Raw genomic sequence first — 26,099 nt, 5'->3', positions numbered from 1 at the left:
ACTGTTAGGGTGATTCATTTTTAAGCAAAGAAACACTGTTAGGTTTTCCTACAAGCACCTCTATGTGACAAATGACATAAAAGGATGATGAAATGGCTGCCATTACAAAAATGAAGATGTGGCTGCCATTATAAGAATGAAATAAGGGCTTCCACTATAAAAAAAAATAAAAATAAATGCATGAGTGTAGACACCCCATTTTGACAAGGCCCTAAACCCGCATATTCGAATAAAATCCCGAGGTCAGACGGAAAATGAATGAAATTAATCCGAGCAAAAGAGAATGTGGGGCCCGCTTGTGTGGGACCCGCCTGTGTGGGACCCGCTTTTGTGGGGCCCGCTTTTGTGGGGCCCGTTTGTGTGGGACCTGCTGATGTGGGGCCCGCTGATGTGGGACCCGCTTGCGTGGGGCCCGCTTGTGTGGGGCCCGCTGTTGTGGGACCCGCTTATGTGGTCAAAGAGAGAATAAGGACGGTCATCATTTTCTTCGTTTTTAAAAATGGGCGTAATGAGTAGTTTTGGTTTTCGTATGGCATCCGATGCCATTTGAAAATTGTTTTCTATTTTTTTATTTATTTTTTTGCAAAATTTAAGGGAATTAGGGGGGACAAGAGGGGGACAAAAGACTCTCATTTTCTCCCCTCATGATGACTCGTCATCATGGGTCTTCTGATCTCTCTCTCTCTCGCAGAGAAAGAAAGAAAACAAAAAAGAAAAAAAAAACGGGTGGGAAAACAGCAAGGGAAAAACCAGAGAGGAAAAAAAAAAGAGCAGAAGAAAAAAAAAGGAAAAGGGGGAGGGGAGAGGCCAACCGACTTCCACCACCACTACCACCTATCTCACTACCCACCTCCATCTACCCCATCCACCACCAAACCCACTGCCGACCTCCAATCCCACCACCCTCCAATCTCCGGCAACCCAACCGGAATCCGACCACCGGAATCCGGCACAGCCACCATTAATCTCCCAACCACCACCCTCAACCTCCCTCCAAAACCCTTCTAAAAAAAAAAAGAAAAGAAAAGAAGGGAGAACGAGAGGGAGGGAACCAGAGAAAAAAAAAAAAAAAAAAAAAGACAGTGAAAAAAAAAGAAGAAGGAAAACCAGAGAGAAAAAAAAAAGAAGGAAAAACCAGAGGGGAGAGAGAGAGAGAGGAGAGATCTGTAGAGAGAGAGAGGGAGAGAGAGAGAGAGAGAGAGTCTTCTCCTCCGGCAATCCAGCCGGAATCCGGCGAGGCCAAACCCATCTCCGACCGGCCATCCACCGATCACCACCACCTTCTCCGGCATCCTCCCAACCAACCACTGGAGCTCCACCGGCATCCACATCTCCTCCACCCCACCTCCAGCGGGCCCCACCTCCAGCGGATCCTACATCAGCGGGTCCTACATCAGAGGGTCCCACATCAGCGGGCCCCACACAAGCACGACTCTGTCAACACCTTCCTGGATCTCTTGTTCCTCCCATAGCTGGCGTAAGTTCATTTTTTTATTTTATTTTATAATTATTCATTCTTCGCACTACACGGGTCCCACAGCGGGTCCCACATCAGTAGGTCCCACAAGCGGGTCCCACAGCGGGTCCCACATCAGCGGGTCCCACAGCGGGTCCCACATCAGTAGGTCCCACAGCGGGTCCCACATCCGCGGGTCCCACAGCGGGTCCCACAGCGGGTCCCACAAGCGGGTCCCACAGCGGGTCCCACAGCGGGTCCCACATCAGTAGGTCCCACAGAGGGTCCCACAACAGCGGGTCCCACAGCGGGTCCCACAGCGGGTCCCACATCAGTGGGTCCCACAGCGGGTCCCACATCAATGGGTCCCACATCGGCGGGTCCCACAGCGGGTCCCACATCGGCGGGTCCCACATCAACGAGTCCTACTATGAATAGTAGTTTTGAATAGTACTTATAAATAGTAATTATGAATAGTAGTTTTGAATAGTACTTATAAATAGTAATTATGAATAGTAGTTTTGAATAGTACCTATAAATAGTAATTATGAATAGTATTTTTGAATAGTAATCTTGTATAGTAATTATAAATAGTAATTATAACAGTCTTCAGCACAGGAGTCAGTCCTTCAGTCAGTCCAGGAGTTTTTCCTATCATCATAGGGGTTAGGATTCTGTCCATCCTCTCATCAAGTCGTGATCTTTACCCGCTCCTGCAAGGTATAGGATGCTGTCCAACCCTTGCCGAGTTATTTTCCTGTTCGTTCCCCCGCAAAGTATAGGATGATGTCCAACCTTTGCGGGATTCCAGAAGTCTCCCTACCCTTATGATGATAGGATTTTATTCTCTGGTGTCAAAAAACAATAAAAACATTTCAAAAATACTTGAAAACAACAAAAACATTCCAAAAAACACTTGAAAATTCAAAAACATCTAAAAAACAATTCAAAATCCAAAAACATTTTAAAAATCAAAATTTCAAAAAATCTTGAGTCATGTGCAGAGTAGTTAGGAATTCTGGTCCGAACTACGTTGGCTTGATCCCTTTCAACAGGGTACGTAGTGCAGCTTGGGGTCCACATCCCAGGTCCAGCCAAACCTTTAAAAATAAACATTTCAAATATTCCAAAAAAATACAAAAAAAAAACTTCAAAACCTTTTCAAAAAAGATCTTCCCCTAGAGTTAGGAGTCTGTCCTAGATATTTAGGGTGTTTTAGAGTTAGGAGTCGGTCCTGATTTGTATTGATATGGTGTGTCCTGTCGTGTGAGTGTCCCTAGAGTTAGGAGGCCTCAAGTCGATCGGTTAGACATTTAGTCGAATCGATGGCTAGACTAGGAAGCATATAGTCAACCCATGGTTTTCCTTAGAATGCACAGCCTAGGTACACATAGGATGTAGGGCCCACCTGCATTAGCCTAAGGCTAATCAACTTGCATTAGTTAGGGCATATAGAGTCCTAAAAATTACAATCCACTTGAATTTAAGCAATCGCACAAAAAGCTTTAAAAATCAGTCGAGTCTAGTGGATCGAGTCTAGGATAGCGGTCCTAGAGTTTTAGGCATCGTAGTTTAGAATAGGGCACCGAACTACGTTGGCTCTGATTCTTCCCGAGGCCGGGATACGTAGTGCAGCTAGGATGGATGGCCATCCTGGTCCGAGTCAAGTATTGCATTAGAGTCTAGGGTTTGTCGTGTCGGGTCGTGTGTCGAGTCGTGTTGTGTTGTGTGTTTTGCTGTGTTTTCTTATTTTTATGTACAGATCCTATACCTTTAGCTGTAACATGCATGTGCTTGTCCACCAGAAATTAGACACCAATTAGGCATGTCACTCATAACCTAGCTATTCTTAGGCGACATATCTTTCATTTCTTTTGTGTGTGCTTCTTATTCATCTCCGAGACATGCATGATTAGCTAGACGTTATCTCGGAGATATTCGTTCTCATTTCGCATGATTTTCGCCCAAAACTCTTCAAAATTAATAATAAATGGCATAAGAGACCAGGTGCTAGCACTTGGGCGAATTGGGGGCGCCTAATCCCTTCCCCATTCGTCATCAGGCACGAACCCTATTTTATATCTCTGGTTATCCGTTGCAACAGAGCACAGCATGGGATCCAGGGCCCACTTCCTTGGATGGCGACTCTTCTTTGTTTAAGGTACGCCTCGAATCTGGGCTAGTCCCCGAATCGAGAGGTATCTCACTTTACATCGCCGCTCATGCTGTGAGGGGCACTCTTTCGAGAGTTCCTTGGTGGGGCTCTCCTTCACGTGGACGATCTAGAGAGACCCGTGCGGGGGCCCGTCCCCTCACGCCCGTCCCGGATCTGGTTCCACAGGCTGGCGACTCTGCTGGGGATTTCTTGAAACATTGCCTAACTCTGTAAAAATGCCATTTTTATTAATTTTGAAGAAATTTGGGTCAAAATCAAGCTAAATGGGAACTTTATCGTTAGAAATCCAGGGGCACCAAGTAGGTGCGTAATTAAAACAAGGGATTCACACACTGCACAGTAGGCATTGTCATATTTTTTATTTCTTGATTTTCATTGTTTTTTTATTGGCTCCACGGGATAGATTCAATGCGTGCCCGACTGGGATGTTATTACACCCTGATGGTGCTGTTGAATCTATTTCCAAGCTATGCGCCAGCGCTGCAGCCGTAAACACTCGGTGCACTTGTGTTTACAGCAGCCGATGAGCAATGAAGCATACTATGTATAACACTCGGTGCACTTGAGTTATACATATTAAGTATGTTTCATACGCATAGTACCCGATAGATTGAGTTCGGAGCCCTACTTTGTTTTATATATTATGTATATACTTACTGACCTAGTGAAACCCAACTAGGAAGTACCCGTGTTTATATAAGTATATTGCATTCATATAAGGACGAACATGTGTGGCTTACACATGTTGGAGCCTAGGTTTAGGAGCCATGTCCTATCTATAGATTATTGTAGCCCACCTTATGTGGCTACAGACGCAGTCCTAGTACACTCACTTGTCTGTCATGAGTCGAGACTCTCTCGACTCCGCTAGATTAGACTAGGGTTGGTGCCCCTGGTTAGGATGTATATATGTGTATACATATTTGTTATTAGATTAGGGTTTACTTCCTAGTTAAGTTTTCCTTCATAATCTAATCAATTATTCCTCTCTCTCCATTCTATGGATTATCATCAGATGCTTGGCTCTTTTAGCCATGATCTATCTCCCATGTGCTTGATCATTTGATTGATCATGATCAGGTGTACTCCGCATGTCGATTATGAGTCTATCTTGCCATTATCATTATCGGAGTGTGTTCTTGCTGAGAGCCCTGCTTTATCTTGACCATGACGGCATACTCTTCATGTTTAGTTGCTGAGACCCTCCTAGTATAGCCGTTATGCTGCCGATTTTTTTTCAGAACCCTTGAGCGTAATCATTCTCCTTTTGGGTTCGTTGACAACCATGTGCTTACCTTACCACATCTCCTGGTATAGCCGTTATGCTGCCGAATTTTTTCCAAATACCTTAAGTGTGGTCATCATCCTTTTAGGCTTGTTGACGAACCATGTACTTGCCGTACCACATCTTCATGTACAGTTGTTATGCTGTCGGATTTTTATTAAAGGGGAGGATGTGTTTGTGCTACCTTTTGCTTCAACTTGCACATTACATTGTCATGCGATTAATTCTCATTGAGCCTAGTGTTTATGATGTCCATGACAGGAGTCTTAGTCACTCGTCTACCATCAACCCCAAAAAAGCTTTCATCTCTAAACTCGCTTGGTCTAGCCCGCTACCTGGTAGACAGGGATTCCCTCATTCTTCTTGAACTCAAATGCTTCTGAGAACCCTGCACCTAACCATGTTGCACTTCTTTCACCCACCATGGGAACCATTTCACCCATTCAACCCTTCATATATCTTACCACCTTTACCTGTACCACTTCTGGCCTGAAAAATGATTGGGAAGGGAAAAGAAAAATGTCAGAGCTTGAACTTCTTGAAAATATCATACCAGAGAAAGCCTTGCCATTGTCAGGTGCTAAAGAACAATTTGAGCTGGGTCAACAGAAACCAAAGAGGCCCTCCCTTCTGAGATTCTAACTCCAGGATTGCTCTCTCCAATCATTATCATCATTAATGAAGGCACGTTGTCCTTGAACTTTCAACGCCGATCCTTTGCCTCCGATGAAGTGTCTCATCTTTGAAATTTGTTTTGAAGTGTGTATACCAACCCTCCTGTCAAAGTTGGTAAGCCTAACCATGTCAATATCAATTCTACGTATGTCGTGTTTTGTGGTCTCTCTCATTGTGAGCCAATGTCCCATCTTTTGTTGAATTTGATGGAGAGCCTATCGTGGCGCGTCAAAAATCAATGTATGCACTTCAAACATTCAATGCAACGAACATTTGATTCCAGTGTCGTCAGTATTCTTGTATATGTTCACTCTTGGATCTAATGTTAATAAACAAATTAAGACACCCTCCTCAGACGAGGATGCCGATGAAATTCTCCTCGAGATTTGAAAGCTGATCAAACGAGGGGAAGAGCGTCGAGCAAAGCCACTCGAAGATGAAATCGATACCGTGGATAGTGGTATCCAAATCCGAAACTCGGGAAATAAGGATTGGCAAAATCTCCCGAAGAGCGCAAAGAATCGATAAATCTATTTAGAGGGTTCAAATAAGTGTTGCTTGGTCCTATGAGGATAAACCGGAAGCGTGTCTTGGCATTGTTCAACGTAAGTCACCCTCAGCTTCAGACATCGGGTGGAAAAGCAAAAATTTCAAACGAAGAATACCAGATATCAAGTGAAGTTAATGAAAAATTGAGAGAAGACTTTCGGACAACAAAGTCATGAGCATAGAACATGAACCCCAAAAAGAATACTTGGGCTATACATTACGATGGAATTCTAAGTCAAAGTAATCAAAGGGTAAGGGCATTCCCGCATTTCAAATGAACAAAAAAAGAAAGATAGAATCCAGAGACGAAAGAAGAAGGGAGCATGCCCCACGTCAACTTCTCGAGAGCGTCAGAATCTCAAAAAGCAGAGCTGATAAATAGATTGAAAGATTTCAAAATCTTCAGCATTCAGAGAGGATCCAGCATTCAGAGAGGACCCAAAGTCGTAGAATCCCGAATATCAGTGCAAGATCCCAAAGAAAAAGTGGGAATTCAATCAGTCTAGCTTGCACAGTGCAGATGAAGTCTTGCCAGGAAATGCCGCCAGACTCCTCAAAAAAAAAAAAGAGAACAAGAGAAAAAGTTCAAAGCCATTGAACCTTGGCCATTCAAGAAGCTTGTATGCCAAAACATCAGAAGGCCATCCTTGGACGCCTGAGCCTTAAATGCCAGAATCCCAAGTTTTTTAAAAAAAAAAAAAAAAAATCCTTTTGCAAACACCTTCGAGCCTCAACAAAATCAAACATTCTTTTCAAACACCCGCAAACCAGGGGCATTTCGACCCGAACTACGCGGACCTGATCCCCAACTCTTCGGGGGTACGTAGGCAACTTGATCAATTCAGGTTCGGTCAAATCCTTGGGGATAAAAGCTAAATCGTCCCCTTTTTCAAACTTTTGAAGCTAAAAAGATAAACCATTCATTGTAAACCCAAAACGAACTACGCGGATCTGATCCTCCATTTTTTGGGTACGTAGGTAGTCTGGCAAGACCAGATTCGGTCCAAATCGTTTGAACTTTTGATATCTACCCCTTTTGAACCCGAGCCTACCTATAAAGTTCTTCTGGTGAAACGAGCAAAGGTTCAAGGCAATTGAAAGCAAAAACAGAAAGAAATGAAAGAAAAAAAAACGATGGAGTCTGAAGACCCGCTAGGCTGAAAACCCGGGAGGGCGGTCTAGGCAAAATTTAGGGTCATTCACCCGCTAAGTTGACAACTGAAAAGTCAGCTTAGGCAAAAGTTAGGGTAGCAGGCCCGCTGGATTGAAAACCCGAAAGGGCGAACCAGGCAAAAGTTAGGGCAAGCGGTCCGTCAGATTGAAAACCTGAAAAGGCAATCTGATCAATGGCAATGACTTCCAACAAAAAAGCGAATCATTGAGATGGAGAAACAGCCTTCAACCAGCGTAAAATCTCGGGGTCCAAGTAGTGCCAGCAAGCTTACTTTAACATTCCTCTAAACTGGGGCATTGAAACCGAGCAATCCAAAAGGGATAATAACCATGACCTAAACACCGAAAAAGGAGAGTAGTGCCTCTTGACACGGTCTTCGAAATACTCTAAAAGTGGCTAAGCCATACCCTTGAAAAATAACACATCAGATCCAAGAGTGAGTCGAAAGCGAGCCGAACAACAAGAATCTTCTTTGACCGAGTCCTTGGAAATCTATTCCTCCTTCATATTTGTGTTCCCTTTCCTTGCAAAGTCCAAACTGTCAGGTGCTGGAAGAATGGGAGTGTGTCCTCCAAAATGCGAAGAAAATTCAGAGTAAATCCTGGTTTAGGTATCAGAAGGGGCGGGAGACATCTTGTTCAAACCTACCCGAGACCTTAAGCCTCCAAAAGTGAGCCATGCGAAAGAAGAGATTTTCAGACTCAGCCATCATGGTTATTGTCCTATTCTCTCCATACAAAAAAAAAAAAAAAAAACTTTGCATCCTCAAGCCTTCATGAAACGAAACATCTTTTCTTCAACCATCATTGTCTTGCCTTCTTAAAACTCCTGTCATGGAAACACAATATACTAGGGGCATCTTTTATGACTTGCGTCATAAAAGATGTCAAGCGCACAAAGGCAATCAGTAACAATGTCTCAAGCAAGTAAGGATAAGAGGGGTACAAGCACATCTCAAGCCTAACCTCTAAACTCCTCAGTTGAGTCCTCTCTTCAGAAGAGTCAATTCTCTAAGAAAATCAGTTTCCCAAGCGGAGTCTAGAATTTGCTCGCGCAGCCTTCAATCTCCAGCAGAATTCAGTTCTCTCAGAAGAAATGGTCAATATCCAAATCCCTGCAAGTTATCTGAGTCCAATTCTCAGCAAGGAACTCATACTCCCAATTTCCTCGGCAAGAGGCAATCAGTCTAAAAAAAAAAAATCATCATTCGAAATCAATCAATTCTCAGCAATATCACTGTCCTTCCAAGGCTCTTCGTGGTTTGTCAGGCAGGCACATCATGGACCCTTGCTCCCTGAATGGCTCTTCGTGATCTGTCCTTTAGGATATATCATGGACCCGCTCTCCATGCTCATTTCATTCATCTCCATTACTTGTTATTCTTGTTGGGCTCTTCGTGGCTTATTGTCATGGACCCCAAATTTCATTCTAGGCTCTTCGTGGCTTATTGCCATGGACCTTAGATTCATTGCGTGGCTCTTCACGGTTTGTTGCCGTGGACCCTCGATTACTTCTTGGCTCTTCATGGTCTACCATTCAGGTATACTACGGACCCATGCTCCCCGATTGGCTCTTCGTGATATGTCCTTCCAGAAATATCATGGACCCACTATTCATAGTCATTCCATTCATATCTTTTACATGTCATTTGTTTCTGCATGTTGGGCTCTTCATGGCTTATTGTCATGGACCCCAAATTCAATGTTTGGCTCTTCACGGAGTATTGCCGTGGACCCTTGATTCCTTTCTGCTGGGCTCTTCATGGTTTCTTGCCATGGACCTTAGATTCATTGCGTGGCTCTTCACGGTTTGTTGCCGTGGACCCTCGATTACTTCTTGGCTCTTCATGGTCTACCATTCAGGTATACTATGGACCCATGCTCCCCGATTGGCTCTTCGTGATATGTCCTTCCAGAAATATCATGGACCCACTATTCATAGTCATTCCATTCATATCTTTTACATGTCATTTGTTTCTGCATGTTGGGCTCTTCATGGCTTATTGTCATGGACCCCAAATTCAATGTTTGGCTCTTCACGGAGTATTGCCGTGGACCCTTGATTCCTTTCTGCTGGGCTCTTCATGGTTTCTTGCCATGGACCTTAGATTCATTGCGTGGCTCTTCACGGTTTGTTGCCGTGGACCCTCGATTACTTCTTGGCTCTTCATGGTCTACCATTCAGGTATACTATGGACCCATGCTCCCCGATTGGCTCTTCGTGATATGTCCTTCCAGAAATATCATGGACCCACTATTCATAGTCTTTCCATTCATATCTTTTACATATCATTTGTTTCTGCATGTTGGGCTCTTCATGGCTTATTGTCATGGACCCCAAATTCAATGTTTGGCTCTTCACGGAGTATTGCCGTGGACCCTAAATTCCTTTCTGCTGGGCTCTTCATGGTTTCTTGCCATGGACCCTAGATTCATTGCGTGGCTCTTCACGGCTGGTCACTGTGGACCCTCGATTACTTCTTGGCTCTTCATAGCTTATGGCTATGAACCCTTGATTCTCAGTTTTTCTAATCCATTAATCACTCAATATCTTTCTTGCAAGGTTCTTCGTGGCTTATTACCACGGACCCCGGATTATGGCTTGGCTCTTCGCGGTTTGTTGCCGTGGACCCTCGATTTCTAGTTTCCTAAAAATAAAAAAATATAAATAAATTTCGTTCCGCGAGGCTCTTCGTGGCTTACTACCATGGACCCTCGATTCCCGTTTGCTTGGCTCTTCACGGTTCACCACCGTGGACCCTCGTTTTCTGCAAGGCTCTTCATGGCTTATTACCATGGACCCCTGATCAAAATTTTCATTCAACTGTTGTTCTTCCTTGTCTAATTTGGTGAAAAGCTGGACAACAACTCTCTCTAGTTATTTTGTTGTCAAGTCATGGTCCGTCGTTCCACAGTGTGCCGTCACCCAAGTGCGGAGTCAGGAATACCTGTGTGACCGATGTGTTACTCGAGTGTGACCGATGTGTTACTCGAGTTATTTCTCTGGTGGGAGGCTATCTCACCAATATGTTTTGAATGCTGAGTTATGTGTCCAGCATTTCACCAAATTAATATTAAGTCATGTTGAATGTGAAATTTTAAAACGAAAGTCTCTCTGAGAGCATCTTTGAGAGCATCAAGCCAATAATCAAAATCCTTTTCATTCAAAACCCCTGAGGCATCCCTTCCCTCCAATTCGAGTGAGACCCCTGAGACATCTATTCCCTCCACGAGTTCAATCTTTGTAAAATAAATTTTGGGCCAGTCAAAATGTGTTGTCTGTTCAGCTTTGACATTCGCGCGACAAGCACACTCTGCCAAAGAGGGGCATCTGTAGACACCCCATTTTGACAAGGCCCTAAACCCGCATATTCGAATAAAATCCCGAGGTCAGACGGAAAATGAATGAAATTAATCCGAGCAAAAGAGAATGTGGGGCCCGCTTGTGTGGGACCCGCCTGTGTGGGACCCGCTTTTGTGGGGCCCGCTTTTGTGGGGCCCGTTTGTGTGGGACCTGCTGATGTGGGGCCCGCTGATGTGGGACCCGCTTGCGTGGGGCCCGCTTGTGTGGGGCCCGCTGTTGTGGGACCCGCTTATGTGGTCAAAGAGAGAATAAGGACGGTCATCATTTTCTTCGTTTTTAAAAATGGGCGTAATGAGTAGTTTTGGTTTTCGTATGGCATCCGATGCCATTTGAAAATTGTTTTCTATTTTTTTATTTATTTTTTTGCAAAATTTAAGGGAATTAGGGGGGACAAGAGGGGGACAAAAGACTCTCATTTTCTCCCCTCATGATGACTCGTCATCATGGGTCTTCTGATCTCTCTCTCTCGCAGAGAAAGAAAGAAAACAAAAAAGAAAAAAAAAACGGGTGGGAAAACAGCAAGGGAAAAACCAGAGAGGAAAAAAAAAAGAGCAGAAGAAAAAAAAAGGAAAAGGGGGAGGGGAGAGGCCAACCGACTTCCACCACCACTACCACCTATCTCACTACCCACCTCCATCTACCCCATCCACCACCAAACCCACTGCCGACCTCCAATCCCACCACCCTCCAATCTCCGGCAACCCAACCGGAATCCGACCACCGGAATCCGGCACAGCCACCATTAATCTCCCAACCACCACCCTCAACCTCCCTCCAAAACCCTTCTAAAAAAAAAAAGAAAAGAAAAGAAGGGAGAACGAGAGGGAGGGAACCAGAGAAAAAAAAAAAAAAAAAAAAAGACAGTGAAAAAAAAAAAAGAAGGAAAACCAGAGAGAAAAAAAAAAGAAGGAAAAACCAGAGGGGAGAGAGAGAGAGAGGAGAGATCTGTAGAGAGAGAGAGGGAGAGAGAGAGAGAGAGAGTCTTCTCCTCCGGCAATCCAGCCGGAATCCGGCGAGGCCAAACCCATCTCCGACCGGCCATCCACCGATCACCACCACCTTCTCCGGCATCCTCCCAACCAACCACTGGAGCTCCACCGGCATCCACATCTCCTCCACCCCACCTCCAGCGGGCCCCACCTCCAGCGGATCCTACATCAGCGGGTCCTACATCAGAGGGTCCCACATCAGCGGGCCCCACACAAGCACGACTCTGTCAACACCTTCCTGGATCTCTTGTTCCTCCCATAGCTGGCGTAAGTTCATTTTTTTATTTTATTTTATAATTATTCATTCTTCGCACTACACGGGTCCCACAGCGGGTCCCACATCAGTAGGTCCCACAAGCGGGTCCCACAGCGGGTCCCACATCAGCGGGTCCCACAGCGGGTCCCACATCAGTAGGTCCCACAGCGGGTCCCACATCCGCGGGTCCCACAGCGGGTCCCACAGCGGGTCCCACAAGCGGGTCCCACAGCGGGTCCCACAGCGGGTCCCACATCAGTAGGTCCCACAGAGGGTCCCACAACAGCGGGTCCCACAGCGGGTCCCACAGCGGGTCCCACATCAGTGGGTCCCACAGCGGGTCCCACATCAATGGGTCCCACATCGGCGGGTCCCACAGCGGGTCCCACATCGGCGGGTCCCACATCAACGAGTCCTACTATGAATAGTAGTTTTGAATAGTACTTATAAATAGTAATTATGAATAGTAGTTTTGAATAGTACTTATAAATAGTAATTATGAATAGTAGTTTTGAATAGTACCTATAAATAGTAATTATGAATAGTATTTTTGAATAGTAATCTTGTATAGTAATTATAAATAGTAATTATAACAGTCTTCAGCACAGGAGTCAGTCCTTCAGTCAGTCCAGGAGTTTTTCCTATCATCATAGGGGTTAGGATTCTGTCCATCCTCTCATCAAGTCGTGATCTTTACCCGCTCCTGCAAGGTATAGGATGCTGTCCAACCCTTGCCGAGTTATTTTCCTGTTCGTTCCCCCGCAAAGTATAGGATGATGTCCAACCTTTGCGGGATTCCAGAAGTCTCCCTACCCTTATGATGATAGGATTTTATTCTCTGGTGTCAAAAAACAATAAAAACATTTCAAAAATACTTGAAAACAACAAAAACATTCCAAAAAACACTTGAAAATTCAAAAACATCTAAAAAACAATTCAAAATCCAAAAACATTTTAAAAATCAAAATTTCAAAAAATCTTGAGTCATGTGCAGAGTAGTTAGGAATTCTGGTCCGAACTACGTTGGCTTGATCCCTTTCAACAGGGTACGTAGTGCAGCTTGGGGTCCACATCCCAGGTCCAGCCAAACCTTTAAAAATAAACATTTCAAATATTCCAAAAAAATACAAAAAAAAAACTTCAAAACCTTTTCAAAAAAGATCTTCCCCTAGAGTTAGGAGTCTGTCCTAGATATTTAGGGTGTTTTAGAGTTAGGAGTCGGTCCTGATTTGTATTGATATGGTGTGTCCTGTCGTGTGAGTGTCCCTAGAGTTAGGAGGCCTCAAGTCGATCGGTTAGACATTTAGTCGAATCGATGGCTAGACTAGGAAGCATATAGTCAACCCATGGTTTTCCTTAGAATGCACAGCCTAGGTACACATAGGATGTAGGGCCCACCTGCATTAGCCTAAGGCTAATCAACTTGCATTAGTTAGGGCATATAGAGTCCTAAAAATTACAATCCACTTGAATTTAAGCAATCGCACAAAAAGCTTTAAAAATCAGTCGAGTCTAGTGGATCGAGTCTAGGATAGCGGTCCTAGAGTTTTAGGCATCGTAGTTTAGAATAGGGCACCGAACTACGTTGGCTCTGATTCTTCCCGAGGCCGGGATACGTAGTGCAGCTAGGATGGATGGCCATCCTGGTCCGAGTCAAGTATTGCATTAGAGTCTAGGGTTTGTCGTGTCGGGTCGTGTGTCGAGTCGTGTTGTGTTGTGTGTTTTGCTGTGTTTTCTTATTTTTATGTACAGATCCTATACCTTTAGCTGTAACATGCATGTGCTTGTCCACCAGAAATTAGACACCAATTAGGCATGTCACTCATAACCTAGCTATTCTTAGGCGACATATCTTTCATTTCTTTTGTGTGTGCTTCTTATTCATCTCCGAGACATGCATGATTAGCTAGACGTTATCTCGGAGATATTCGTTCTCATTTCGCATGATTTTCGCCCAAAACTCTTCAAAATTAATAATAAATGGCATAAGAGACCAGGTGCTAGCACTTGGGCGAATTGGGGGCGCCTAATCCCTTCCCCATTCGTCATCAGGCACGAACCCTATTTTATATCTCTGGTTATCCGTTGCAACAGAGCACAGCATGGGATCCAGGGCCCACTTCCTTGGATGGCGACTCTTCTTTGTTTAAGGTACGCCTCGAATCTGGGCTAGTCCCCGAATCGAGAGGTATCTCACTTTACATCGCCGCTCATGCTGTGAGGGGCACTCTTTCGAGAGTTCCTTGGTGGGGCTCTCCTTCACGTGGACGATCTAGAGAGACCCGTGCGGGGGCCCGTCCTCCACGCCCGTCCCGGATCTGGTTCCACAATGAGCTGCTACTATCAAAATAGAGTGTGGGGGTTATCTATATTCAAAAGGGGTTAGGGGTTGTCTACATCAAAAATGAGATGGGGGAATTGCTATGAACTTAATTGCGAATTTGTGTTGTGTAAAAACAGGGCTAAACTATGGACTAAACTATATCAAAACAGGGCTGAGATGGGTACAGATTTGCGCAGAAAATAAACATAGTTTATAGACTAGAATTGTACAAAAAATGAGCAGAATGTACAGGCTAAAATTATACAGAAAAACTGGGCATATTTGAAGACTAAATCCGTGTAGTATAGAGCTAAACATATGGACAGAATTTCATGTTAAAACAGAGGATCGGACGATGCATTGAGGTTATCCGGTTGAGTATCTTGCTTAGACAGCCTCAAACCATTTGTAAAGCAATCTTTTGCCTTTTATAAATCAAAACATGACAATGACATATAGCTCAAAAATCCATTTTACCTTTGATTTTATAACCCCTAATTGATATGAACATGATTTCTTTTATAATCTCTACACCATACCATCAATACAACTACCCAGTGCAGAGTCGAATTAATGAATAAAATAATTTAAGACTATAAGTATAAGAAAATCATGGCTGCACTAGCATTTTTCTCAAAAAAAAAAAAAAAATCATCACTGGAAATAAGGCATACAAAACAGAACAGGCAAAGATGAGCTGAGATTAGAGAATCAATTTCTAAAAATAAAAAAAATTAAATTAGAAAATCTAAATTTACTTTTACTACAAGAACCTCAAATAACTTGCTATAAAAGATCATGCATAAATGACATAATAAAAATCAAATAATAAACAGAAAATCATGAAAATCGATCAAGATGATCACATTCATAAGCATATAAGATTACATTCAATAATTAGTTCGCTTACCTGAAAGATTGCCTCTTGCGCTTTCTTCTTCTCCTCCTTTTTCTTCCCTCTGCGACTTATACCTTTTCTTTGGAGATAAAAAAAAAATATTTTGAATGAAATCTCACTCAACACACAGATCTACTTGCAAGTGACACCTCCTTGTCCAAAATCAAATGAAACAACCAAACTTTATCCACTAACGATCAGATCTGAACCAATATCAACCAGATCTAGAGGGTATGTGAATGGATCAAGGATTTGAAGGCTCAGATCTAAGGTTTCTAGCAATGGATTGAAGGTTTAAGATGAGGAATAACAAGAACAGATTTAAAAAAAAAAATCATTGACCAGATTTTGAACTCATTGACGAAGAAGAATCGATCGGAAATTTGACCGGATCTGACAAATTTTTACCGGAAGAGAAAGATCAAAAAGTTTAGAGTTTATTTAAGAGAAAGAGTAGAGGTTGGGGATTTGAGCTAAAATTTCAAGAAATCAAGATCAGATCTATCATAATCTGCTGAAGAAAAAAAAAAAAAAACGATTGGGGAAAACTAAAGTTTCATATAGATCTCTCGTTTTCTCTCTCTGATTTAGAAAAACTTAGAGAAAATAAAGTGAAGAAGAAGAGAAGAAACAGATGAGAGCAATTGCAAGCTTAAGAGTGATCGGAGACGATCGGAGCTCACCGAGGCTTTGACCAGAATTCGACGAATTCGATCGGAGAAGAAAAGCATAGAGTTTTAGGGTTTTGAGAATTTGGGATTTTTTTCTCTCTCGGATCTCTCTCTCGATTTTTTATAAGAAATATCAACAGCCCCTTTCTTTCTTTCTTTGATTTTACTTATATATTTTAAAACAAAAGCTGCTGATATCGGCACACCCAAATTAATGGGCGCACAGAAATGGCGGGCGCGCTAATTTTTGATAAGCGCACGAAAACGACTCGGATCCAGACGAGATTATGCAACCCCCTATGTACAAAATGATACCTTTATCTTCTTTTTTTTCAATGGACACCCCCTTCTTTGATTAATTCAAACCCCTATATACCTATACTACAACATTTTCGAGGCTCGTTTGCTAAGCAAATAAGCTCGGATTTCGATGAAATTCTGCAGGGACCTTGCTAGGACCCTAACCTACCTTGAGGTGAAATTTGGAGTTTTTTTAAAAAAAAACATTGGTTTAGCGAGGTTTTACTCAAACATGGGGGATTTAAGGTACGGTCAAAATGGGGTGTCTACAGATGCCCCTCTTTGGCAAAGCGTGCTTGTCACGCGAATGCCAAAGTCGAACAGACAACACATTTTGATCGACCCGAAAACAAAAGAAAGTAATTTTTGGGTTTTTGGTTCAAAAACGATATCCATAAAATAAAACAACAAAAAAACACTACATGACTCAAAACAAATAGAGAAATGATCTCTCACTAATCCTTAAAAAAAAAAAAAAAAAAAAAAAAAAAATTATGGGAACCAAAGACATCTCAAAGAGATAGTCTCGCTCTAACGCTCATGACTCAACTAAACAATCACAAAACACAAACACTATTTCATTTTTGAAATCACAAACATTTAAAGAAATTTTGTTTTATATGGTGCCGCATAAACCAGCTCCATAGAAATCCAAATTCGTACGGTTTTGCACAAACCAGATCCACATGAACCTCCTCTCAGATATACCTAAACAATCATAAAAACAAACACTCAAAAAGTTTTTTTTTTTTTATATATGCAATGTTGCATAAACCAGCTCTTCCAAATTCTTATGGCTCTGCAAAGATCAGATCCATATGAACCCCTCACAGATATTATAAAACCAAACATCCAAAAAATTTCTTTTTCAAAAACATGGTGTTGCATAAACCAGCTCCATGCAATTTTTCAAAATAAATGTGGTGCTGCATAAACCAGCTCCATGATTTTTCAAAACAAATGTGGCGCTGCATAAACCAGCTCCATGATTTTTCAAAACAAATGTGGTGCTACATAAACCAGCTCCATGATTTTTCAAAACAAATGCGGTGCTGCATAAACCAGCTCCATGTGATTTTTCAAAACAAATGTGGTGCTGCATAAACCAGCTCCATGATTTTTCAAAACAAATGCTGTGCTGCATAAACCAGCCCTATATGATTTTTCAAAACAAATGTGGTGCTGCATAAACCAGCTCCAATGCGAATCTTAAACATAAAACCAAACACTCAAAGAGTTTAAAAAAACGGGGCGATAGCTATACAGACCATTGTTGAAAATCCATCTGTTTAGCTATCAAGGTAACTCTGACTCCTCTCTTTCAAGGTAGCGAATCACCTAAGATTTATATAGCGCTGCATAAACCAGCTCTACAAGAATCTCTTCGCAGATATGCCTGACTCCCAACTTCGTTAGGTAGCGACACATTGCGGATCAACCTTGATTTGTATGTTGCCGCATAAACCAGCTCCATACAGATACAAAACCAAACACTCAAAGAGTTTTTTTTTATTTTATATCCTTGTATGAAAAACTTCATCAAAATGAATAAAAAAAAACAAAAAAGTCTTATTTCAACACTAAAAAAATAAAAATAAAAAAAATAAAAAAAAAAATAAAAAAAAAAATCAAACCACGCAGTATAGACTCCAGTAATTTCCAACTTTATTGGAAACTCCTCAATATGATGAAATTAAATCAGCCCGTGAAACACGAAACAATCAATGCCTTATCTTATTAAAAACTCAAAACAATAGATGATTGAAGGAAAAGACATTATAAACTTTCAAATTGATGAAAGAAAATGATCAGGCCACGAAACATAGATTCGGATAACTTTCTTCCTTACTAATCAAAACTCAAAAACAATTGAAGGAAAAGAATGACTCTTATTGATGGACTAGTCATCTTTCACAAAGAGTGATTAAAAAGCATGATTCTGATCAAAGACCGAACTCAAGTAACTTGAAGAAATTTTCATGTATCAATCTTTTTTCAAAATGAAAAACATTCAACAGAAGTTTGAAAATTGCTAGAATAAATGTTAGACTCCATTGGGGTAAAGAATTTCCAAAAGACCTGACTCCAAAGGAGATCAACTAAACTGAGGAGCTCGACTCAAAAGAGCATGCTCGAACTTCTCTAGTCGATATCTGATGAAAATATCCATCTCAAGCATCATCGCTTGCTTGACATCTTTTATGACGTAAGTTATAAAAGATGCCCCTAGTATGATTATTTCCATAACAAGATTCATTATAGAGCAAAACAAGAAAAACAGGCCAAAGGCTTTTCATTATCAAACACTTGGGTTTTACAAAAGATTCTTCTCATGAACACTTGAATTTACAAGGCTTTTCATAGGGTACAAGAAATTTGTTCTGCTCAAAATTCTCTTTATTTCCGCCACCTGCTGATACTGCAAAAGAGTTTAAAGAGTGTCATTTTCTGAACTCTGCTCGGTTTCACACTATCCACGGGAGCCACTAACTCTCTTCTTCTCTGAGGGATGATTTTTTTTTTATCACCCCAGCTTTAGGAGAACTTTGACTAACAAGACCTCAAAACTTAAACTCGACTCGACAAAGGAAAAACTTTGACAAGGAACAAGACAAGACTTTGACAACACATGACTTTTACACTAAGAGAGACTGAATCTGCTTCTTAGACTGATAAATGTTTTAAAATGTTAAAAGTCAACCACTCTTAGAATCTTTTGAATACTGCGTTTAAAGGTGTTTTATTCCCCTTTTCGGTATTTCAGTCATGGTTACTATCCCTTTGGATTGCTTAGTCTGAACCTCCCTAACCCAAAGAGTATCAAAGAAAGCCTTGCTGGCGCTTACTCAGACATTGAAGTAATGCCAAAGAAAAAGAAAGTTTAGCCGGCTCTTGGAAATTGCCCTTTCTGCATGAAGTCATTGCCAAGACCAAATCGCCTTTTCAGGTTTTCGATTTAGCGGACCGCATGCCTTAATTTTTGCTTGGACTGTCTGCCCTTGCAGATTTTTCATCCAGCAGGCTCTGTACCCTAATTTTTGCCTAAGCCGCCCTTTCGGGTTTTCAGCTTAGCGGGTCTAAGACTCCATCAATTTTTTTTTGTTTCTCTACAAACTTGGGCCTAAAATACACCAGAAGGACTTTCAGGTAGGCTTAGGTTCAAGCAGGGTAAAAATTGGTGTGTTTAAATGTATTTAAACCGAATCTGGACCTTCCAGACTGCCTACGTATCCCTGAAGAAAATGGGAATCAGGTCTGCGTAGTTCGCCCATTTGGGATTTTAAGGATTTCTTTTCTTTTTCAAAATGTTACGAAAGATGTGACCGAACCTGAATTAATCAGGCTACCTACGTACCCTTAAAAAAGGATCAGGTCATAACGTAGTTCAGGTCCAATATCTTTTATGACGCAAGTCATAAAAGATGCCCCTAGTTCGAGTTTGTCAAAGAAAAGAAGTATTATTTTTTTATTGGCTCAAAGGGGTTCACAAATGGTTTTAAACATATAGGTTATTGGCTCAAAGCTCAAATCGATCAAAGATGGCCTCCTGGTGTATCAGGCGTAATATTTTTTTAACTGATCCAGGTTTGTAGGTTCATTTAATTTTTCTCCGCTTTCATTGAGGAGTCTTACGGCTTTTCCAGGCAAGACTTCATCAATAATGTAAGGACCAGACCAGTTTGGCCTGAATTTCCCTCTCGGGTCAAATATTGGTGCCCTATTGGACTTCAAAACAAGGTCTCCAGGCTTCAAGTCTCGGACGCGAACTTTCTTGTTGAAAGCTCTTTCAATCCTCCTTTGATATCCCTGAATGTGATATAAAGCTCTCAGCCTCTTCTCATCTATCATCTGCAGTTCATCATGTCTGGCTCTTGCCCACTCAGACTCTGGTAAGCTAGCCTCTATCATCACTCTCAAAGAGGGAATTCTCAGCTCAACAGGCAAAACTGCTTCCATTCCGTACACCAAAGAATACGGAGTCATACCTGTCGAAGATCTGATCGATGTCCGATAAGCCCACAAAGCATATGGAAGTTTGTTCGACCAGTCTTTATAAGTCTCAGTCATCTTACTGATAATGACTTTGATATTCTTATTCGCTGCCTCTACAGCCCCATTTGTTTGAGGTCTGTAAGGAGACGACTTATGATGTCTGATCTTGAACTCTTCACACAGGTGTAAAACCTCCTTTTTGAAATGTGACCCATTATCTGAAATCAACTCGTGAGGTACTCCGTATCTGCAAATAATATTCGCACGAATGAACTTCGCAACTGTGTTCGAAGTTATGGAAGCATAGGATGCAGCATCGATCCACTTTGTAAAATAATCGATAGCTACCAAAATGTACTCATGCCCGCTTGAAGACTTCGGATAAATCTTCCCAATTATGTCTATTCCCCATACTGAGAATGGCCATGGCGAAGACAAAGAATGCAACTCTGAAGGAGGAATATGAATGAGATTTGCATAGACCTGGCACTTGTGACATTTCTTCACAAAAGCAAAGCAGTCTGCTTCCATTGTGGGCCAATAAAAACCAAGTCTCAAAATCTTTCTAGATAACATCTTACCATTCATATGAGGGCCACAGACTCCTTCATGAGTCTGCTCAATAAGCTCTGCAGCTTTATCCTCATCCACACACAGGAGTTGAATACCATCAAATGATCGCCTGTACAGCTCTTCACCACAAATGATGAAGTTGGCAGCTAATCTTTGAAGAGTCTTCCTCTCTTTGCTCGAAGCTTCAGGAGGATGTCCTTTACCAGAAATGAGGTTCTTGATATCCGTAAACCACGGCTTTCCATCTGGACACCTGGCTGATATTTCAATTACATTCACATGCGCCAGAGCCCACTGTAATCTCACAGCTAAGGGTTGGACTTCCATAGTTGCAGAGATGTCAAGCATCGAAGCCAAAGTAGCCAAAGCATCAGCAAAGTGGTTCCTGGTTCTCGACAGGTGAGTAAAAATGATATTCTTAAATTTTTTAACCAGAAATTCCAAATATGTATTATAAGGAATCAATTTATTCTCTCGAGTTTTCCATTTCCCATTGATCTGACAAATAATGAGCATTGAGTCCCCAAACACATCTATGTCCTGAATTTGAAGAGCTAAAGCTGCCTCAAGCCCTGCAATACAAGCTTCATACTCTGCCATGTTGTTTGTGCACTCAAACTGCAGTTTAATGGATATAGGGATATACTCTTTCTTTGGAGATATCAAAACAGCACCCACTCCTTGACCTCGGTTATTGACCGCTCCGTCAAAATACATCGACCATCTGGTACTCGGAGTTTCTTCTTCAATATCCATGATCTCTTCATCAGGGAATTCAGCCTTCAGAAAAGCACTCTCCTCAACAGGAGAATCAGCTAACTGCTCTGCTATAACCCGTCCTTTGATGGACTTCTGAGTGATATAAGTGATGTCAAACTCAGATAACAGTAACAACCACCTTGCGGTTCTTCCAGTAAGAGCGGGTTTTTCAAACAAGTACTTCAACGGATCCATCCGTGACAGTAAGAATACTTTGTTCGATAACAGATAGTGCCTAAGCCTTTGGGTAGCCAAAACTAATGCTAGACAAGTCTTTTCCAAAATAGTGTACTTTAACTCATATTCTAGCATCTTCTTACTGATATAATAGATAGGCTTTTCTCGCTTAGACTCTGGATCTTTTTGAGCAAGCATACAACCCATCGCAGTATTTGTAATCGACAAATACATCAACAAGGGTTGGCCATGAATGACGGGTGATAAGACAGGAGGCAAAGATAAACATTGCTTAACTTTTTCAAACGCTTCCTGGCATTCATCATTCCACTTCTTCGAGGAGCTCTTCTTTAAAAGCTTGAAAATTGGTTCACATGTCATAGTTAAATGAGATATGAACCTTCTCAAGTATTGAACTTTCCCGAGGAAACCTCTGATCTGCCTTTCTGTTCTTGGCGGTTCCATTTCCTGGATTGCCTTGATCTTTTGAGGATCTACCTCAATTCCTCTTTCACTGACCATAAATCCAAGGAGTTTCCCTGATGTAACTCCAAATACACATTTGTTCGGATTCAGGCGAAGCTGATATTTCTTGATTCTCTCAAAGAATTTTCTCAAAGCAACTGTATGCTCCGGTCTAGTCTTTGCTTTAACGATCATGTCATCTACATAGACTTCGACTTCTTTGTGAATCATATCATGAAGAAGAGTAGTTGCTGCCATCTGATAAGTTGCACCAGCATTCTTTAAACCAAATGGCATTACTCTGTAGCAGTAAGTACCCCACTGAGTGATAAACGTTGTTTTCATCATGTCTTCGGGTGCCATCTTGATCTGGTTGTATCCCGAGAACCCATCCATAAATAATAACAAAGCATGTCCAGCAGTATTATCCACCAGGAGATCAATGTTTGGCAATGGAAAATCATCTTTTGGACTTGCTTTGTTCAGGTCTCGAAAATCAACACACATTCGAACCTTCCCATCCTTCTTGGGCACTGGTACTACATTAGCGAGCCATTCAGGGTATTCAACCACTTGGATGAATTTCACCTCTAGAAGCTTCTTGACTTCTTCATAAACTTTTAACTCCCATTCAGTTTTGAGTTTTCAGAGCTTTTGCTTCTTTGGATTAATGCCAGGGATTAAGGGTAATTTGTGCTGAACAATCTCCTCACTTAATCCCGGCATGTCATCATAAGACCAATCAAAGACCTCCTTGAACTCTTTAAGTAAAGAGATTAATTCTTTGCGCTCTTCAGGAGATAAAGTTTTTCCAATCCTTATTTCCCGAATTAAGGTTTCATCACCAATATTCACAATTTCAATCTCCTCTTCAAGTGGTTTTGCTCGGCGACTCTCCTCCTGTTGAATCATGTGTTTGATTTCAGGGGAAGTTTCGTCGGCATCCTCATCAGAGGGGGAGTCTTGATTATCATTATTATTATCAGATTTTAAAGCAGATTCAGTAGATGAAACAGAAACAGGAATGTACACAGAAGAAAGCTCCTTTATTTCATTGAAAGTAGAATTGAATACATCCAATGATGAATGGCCCACATCAGGCTTTACAATGGACTCATGAAATGTATTTACAGACTCAAATGGTAGGTTGACATCAGTATCAACCGATTCAAACAAATGTAAAGAAGAAACGCCAGGCCCGTCAGTAGAAACAGCCTCCAACTTGACCTCACTAGGTGAAATGGACTCATCACCGACTTCGGAAATGGACTTGACCTCTACAGTACCTGCATTAAAAGAATCATTAGAAACGGAAGACCCTGAATTAGACTCAGAGAATGACACATACTTATAAACAACTGACTCTTTTGAGGGAGAATGACAGGACTGGAAAGTAACCTGAGGTAGGACCTGAGAGGTCCAGTTAGTCAAAGGTCCCTCAGCCGGGGTGATAAGATGAGTAGGATTCAGTACAAGCGGGTTCCTGCTGATCACGGCCACAGTCTGTGACCCCTCATGAAAAAGAGAGCTCAGCGCATCTGACCCCATTGCATCTGACCCCATTGCATCTGCCCAGTCTGTTTCAGTATCTGATTCAGCTCTTGTGCCCTGTAGACTCATCAGCTCATCATCAAGTTTTAAGTCAAAGAAGATCTCAAAGCCTGGCAGCCACTGCCCAGTAGATTCATCTTTCCATGCTTCAGCAAAGCCACAGAATGGGATATCAGATCCTTCTTTGCGGAACCTCCCATTCATAGTCAGATCAAACGGTCCCATCGGCAAGTCTACACCTCTGCGGCGACACTCTGCCCATTTCATCATATATCGTTTCATTTCTTTGATCTCTGCCCTAGTTGGTTCATACCCAAGTCCAAATAAACCATTAAAGGTCTTGAACACTGGCCACTCAGTCATACCCTGATGGTATCTGCCTAGCCCTGCACCCGGGATATAACCTTGTAAACGTATCATCCTGACTACGTTCAAATTGGTACTACTTAAGAAAAAGATTTCTTCATTCACTGCTTCTGCCAAAGTTATAGCTGTCACCTCCAAGGAAAATCCAGTCAGGCTAACATCCTCTGAGTTATCAACAAAGAGCTCCTGAGAGATCTGTCCCACTTCTAGGTCAGGGTCTCCTTTAACAGTTATCACCTTGTTTTTCGAAATAAATTTCAACTTCTGATGTAAGGTGGACGGCACAGCTCCAACCTTATGTAACCATGGGCGACCAATCAACAGCAGAAAGGATGCCTTAATATCAAGAATTTGGAACTCAATATCGAATTCCTCTCCACCTATTTGCACTTCAGTTATTAAGGTCCCTATTACATCCCGCCTAGTCCCATCATAGGCCAAGATACCCTGATCTGAAGGAATGAAGCTTTCAGGTCCAAAACCCAAGGTAGTTGCTGTGCTTAAAGGGCATACGTTCAGTGCAGACCCATTATCGACAAGGACTTCAGGTACCTTCTTCTTGTTGCAAATAACAGTTATTCTGAGGGCTTTCGCATGATCTTTCCCTTCGGGTGGCAAATCGCTGTCTGTAAATGATAGAGTTTTCGCCGCTTTAGACATGGAAACTATGCCGACAAGCTCGTCGGGAGTTATTTCAACAGACACCTGAGCAGAATTTAACTCTTTCAACACCACTTTCCGGTGTTTCGAAGATGACATCAAAAGTCCCCAAACAGAAATGTTTGCTTGGGTTTTCTTTAACTGCTTTAGAAGGTTATCATCTTCTTCATTTATCACAAGCCGATTCTGTCTTTGGCCATCAGCAGCCCTTGCAATCTCAGCCGGATTGTCAGCGCTCAACTCAAGAGGTTTAAAGACTCTCCCTCCTCTGGTCATATGACGCATCTCGTCACATTGATCATCCAGCAACAGTAATTCATCATCATCCATACTCAAAACATAAGGAACTCTGACATCTTCCTGCTCAAAGTCATCCATTTCTAAAACATATGCGGTCTTTCTTCCTTTCCTCGTGTCATCATTATGAGGAAGATACGATTGAGATGAAGAGGACTCCGCAATCTCTATGTCACTGAATGACAAAACATAGGGCTGCTTCCCTTTCACATCTTGAAGCTCTTCTTCATCAAACTCTAAAACATAGGTGTTATCTGTCATGATAGCACATATAAGGGTAGATGGATCAAGAATGGGCTCATCACGAAAGATGGCATTTGCTGTAGGAGGAGGAGCAGTATGATGATTCGGGAGGGGATTCTGAGTAATATTCGGCCCTTTAATTGAGAGCTCATCCTTATCAATCAGATTTTGAATTGCATGCTTCAAGGCGAGGCAATTTTCAGTCAAATGGCCAGAATTCCTGTGATACTCACAATGCTGATCTAGCCTCCAGTATGGTGGTAATGGATTTGGCACAGGTTTCAGATCCGGAAGCTTTATCTTTTTGTCCCTCACCAGCTTTTTCAATATCATCGGTAAAGGATAAGGGAGGGGATCGAATTGCCTGAAAACATTTTTTCTTACTGGTCTAGCCACCTCAGCGACAGCCTTGACCTCTGGTCTGAAAGCCGGCTTGAAATAGTTCACTGCATGAACTTCTTTAGGTGGGGCCATAGGCCTCTTGCCTTCCCGCACATCAGACAGTGCCTTTGCTCTGAGCCCTTTAGCTATAGCATCCTCCGTCTGGGTGCCAGTTTTTATCAAATGATCAAAACTAGGATAGTGTTGAGGGGCTATGAAATGGAAATACTGCGGAGACAGACTCTTGATCACTAACTTGATCTGATCCTCCTCGGGCATCCTTTGACTCAACTGTGCAGACTTGCGCCTCCAGCGCCTGATAAACAATGTGAAAGTCTCTTGGGGACCTTGCTTTAGCTGCTTCAAGTCTCTTTTCGTTATCTCTATCCCCTCTTCCATCGAAAACTGTTCAACAAACAGGTTCGATACATCGTCTAAAGTCCTGGTTTCTTCGGGCTTCAGCCTCAAAAACCACTTTTTAGCTATTCCCGTGAGAGACATAGGAAATAACTGAGCCAT

General features: G+C 42.2%; 1 protein-coding gene across 1 annotated transcript; it reads right to left on the bottom strand.

Moving 5' to 3' along the window:
* Positions 1-842: 842 nt before the first annotated feature.
* On the bottom strand, positions 843-26,099 carry LOC143869952 (uncharacterized). Its single transcript, XM_077376491.1, has 2 exons — positions 23,556-26,099; positions 843-1,004 (listed from the first exon to the last, which is right to left on the bottom strand). The coding sequence occupies exons 1-2, from the start codon at positions 26,097-26,099 to the stop codon at positions 843-845; spliced, it is 2,706 nt and encodes a 901-aa protein (XP_077232606.1).

This window comes from Tasmannia lanceolata, unplaced genomic scaffold, assembly GCF_043159265.1.
Source record: "Tasmannia lanceolata isolate RefF3 unplaced genomic scaffold, GAP_Taslan_0.1 ptg000003l, whole genome shotgun sequence".
NCBI classification, from domain to species: Eukaryota; Viridiplantae; Streptophyta; class Magnoliopsida; order Canellales; family Winteraceae; genus Tasmannia; species Tasmannia lanceolata.
This window is presented reverse-complemented; position numbering and strand designations above follow the sequence as displayed.

Excerpts from the sequence above, each read along its gene's own strand:
- LOC143869952 (XM_077376491.1), bottom strand. The coding sequence starts at position 26,099 with ATGGCTCAGTTATTTCCTATGTCTCTCACGGGAATAGCTAAAAAGTGG. Across the intron at positions 1,005-23,555 it reads TGATCAGCAGGAACCCGCTT|AAGGGTTTTGGAGGGAGGTT; the intron begins GTACTGAATCCT and ends TTTTTTTTTTAG.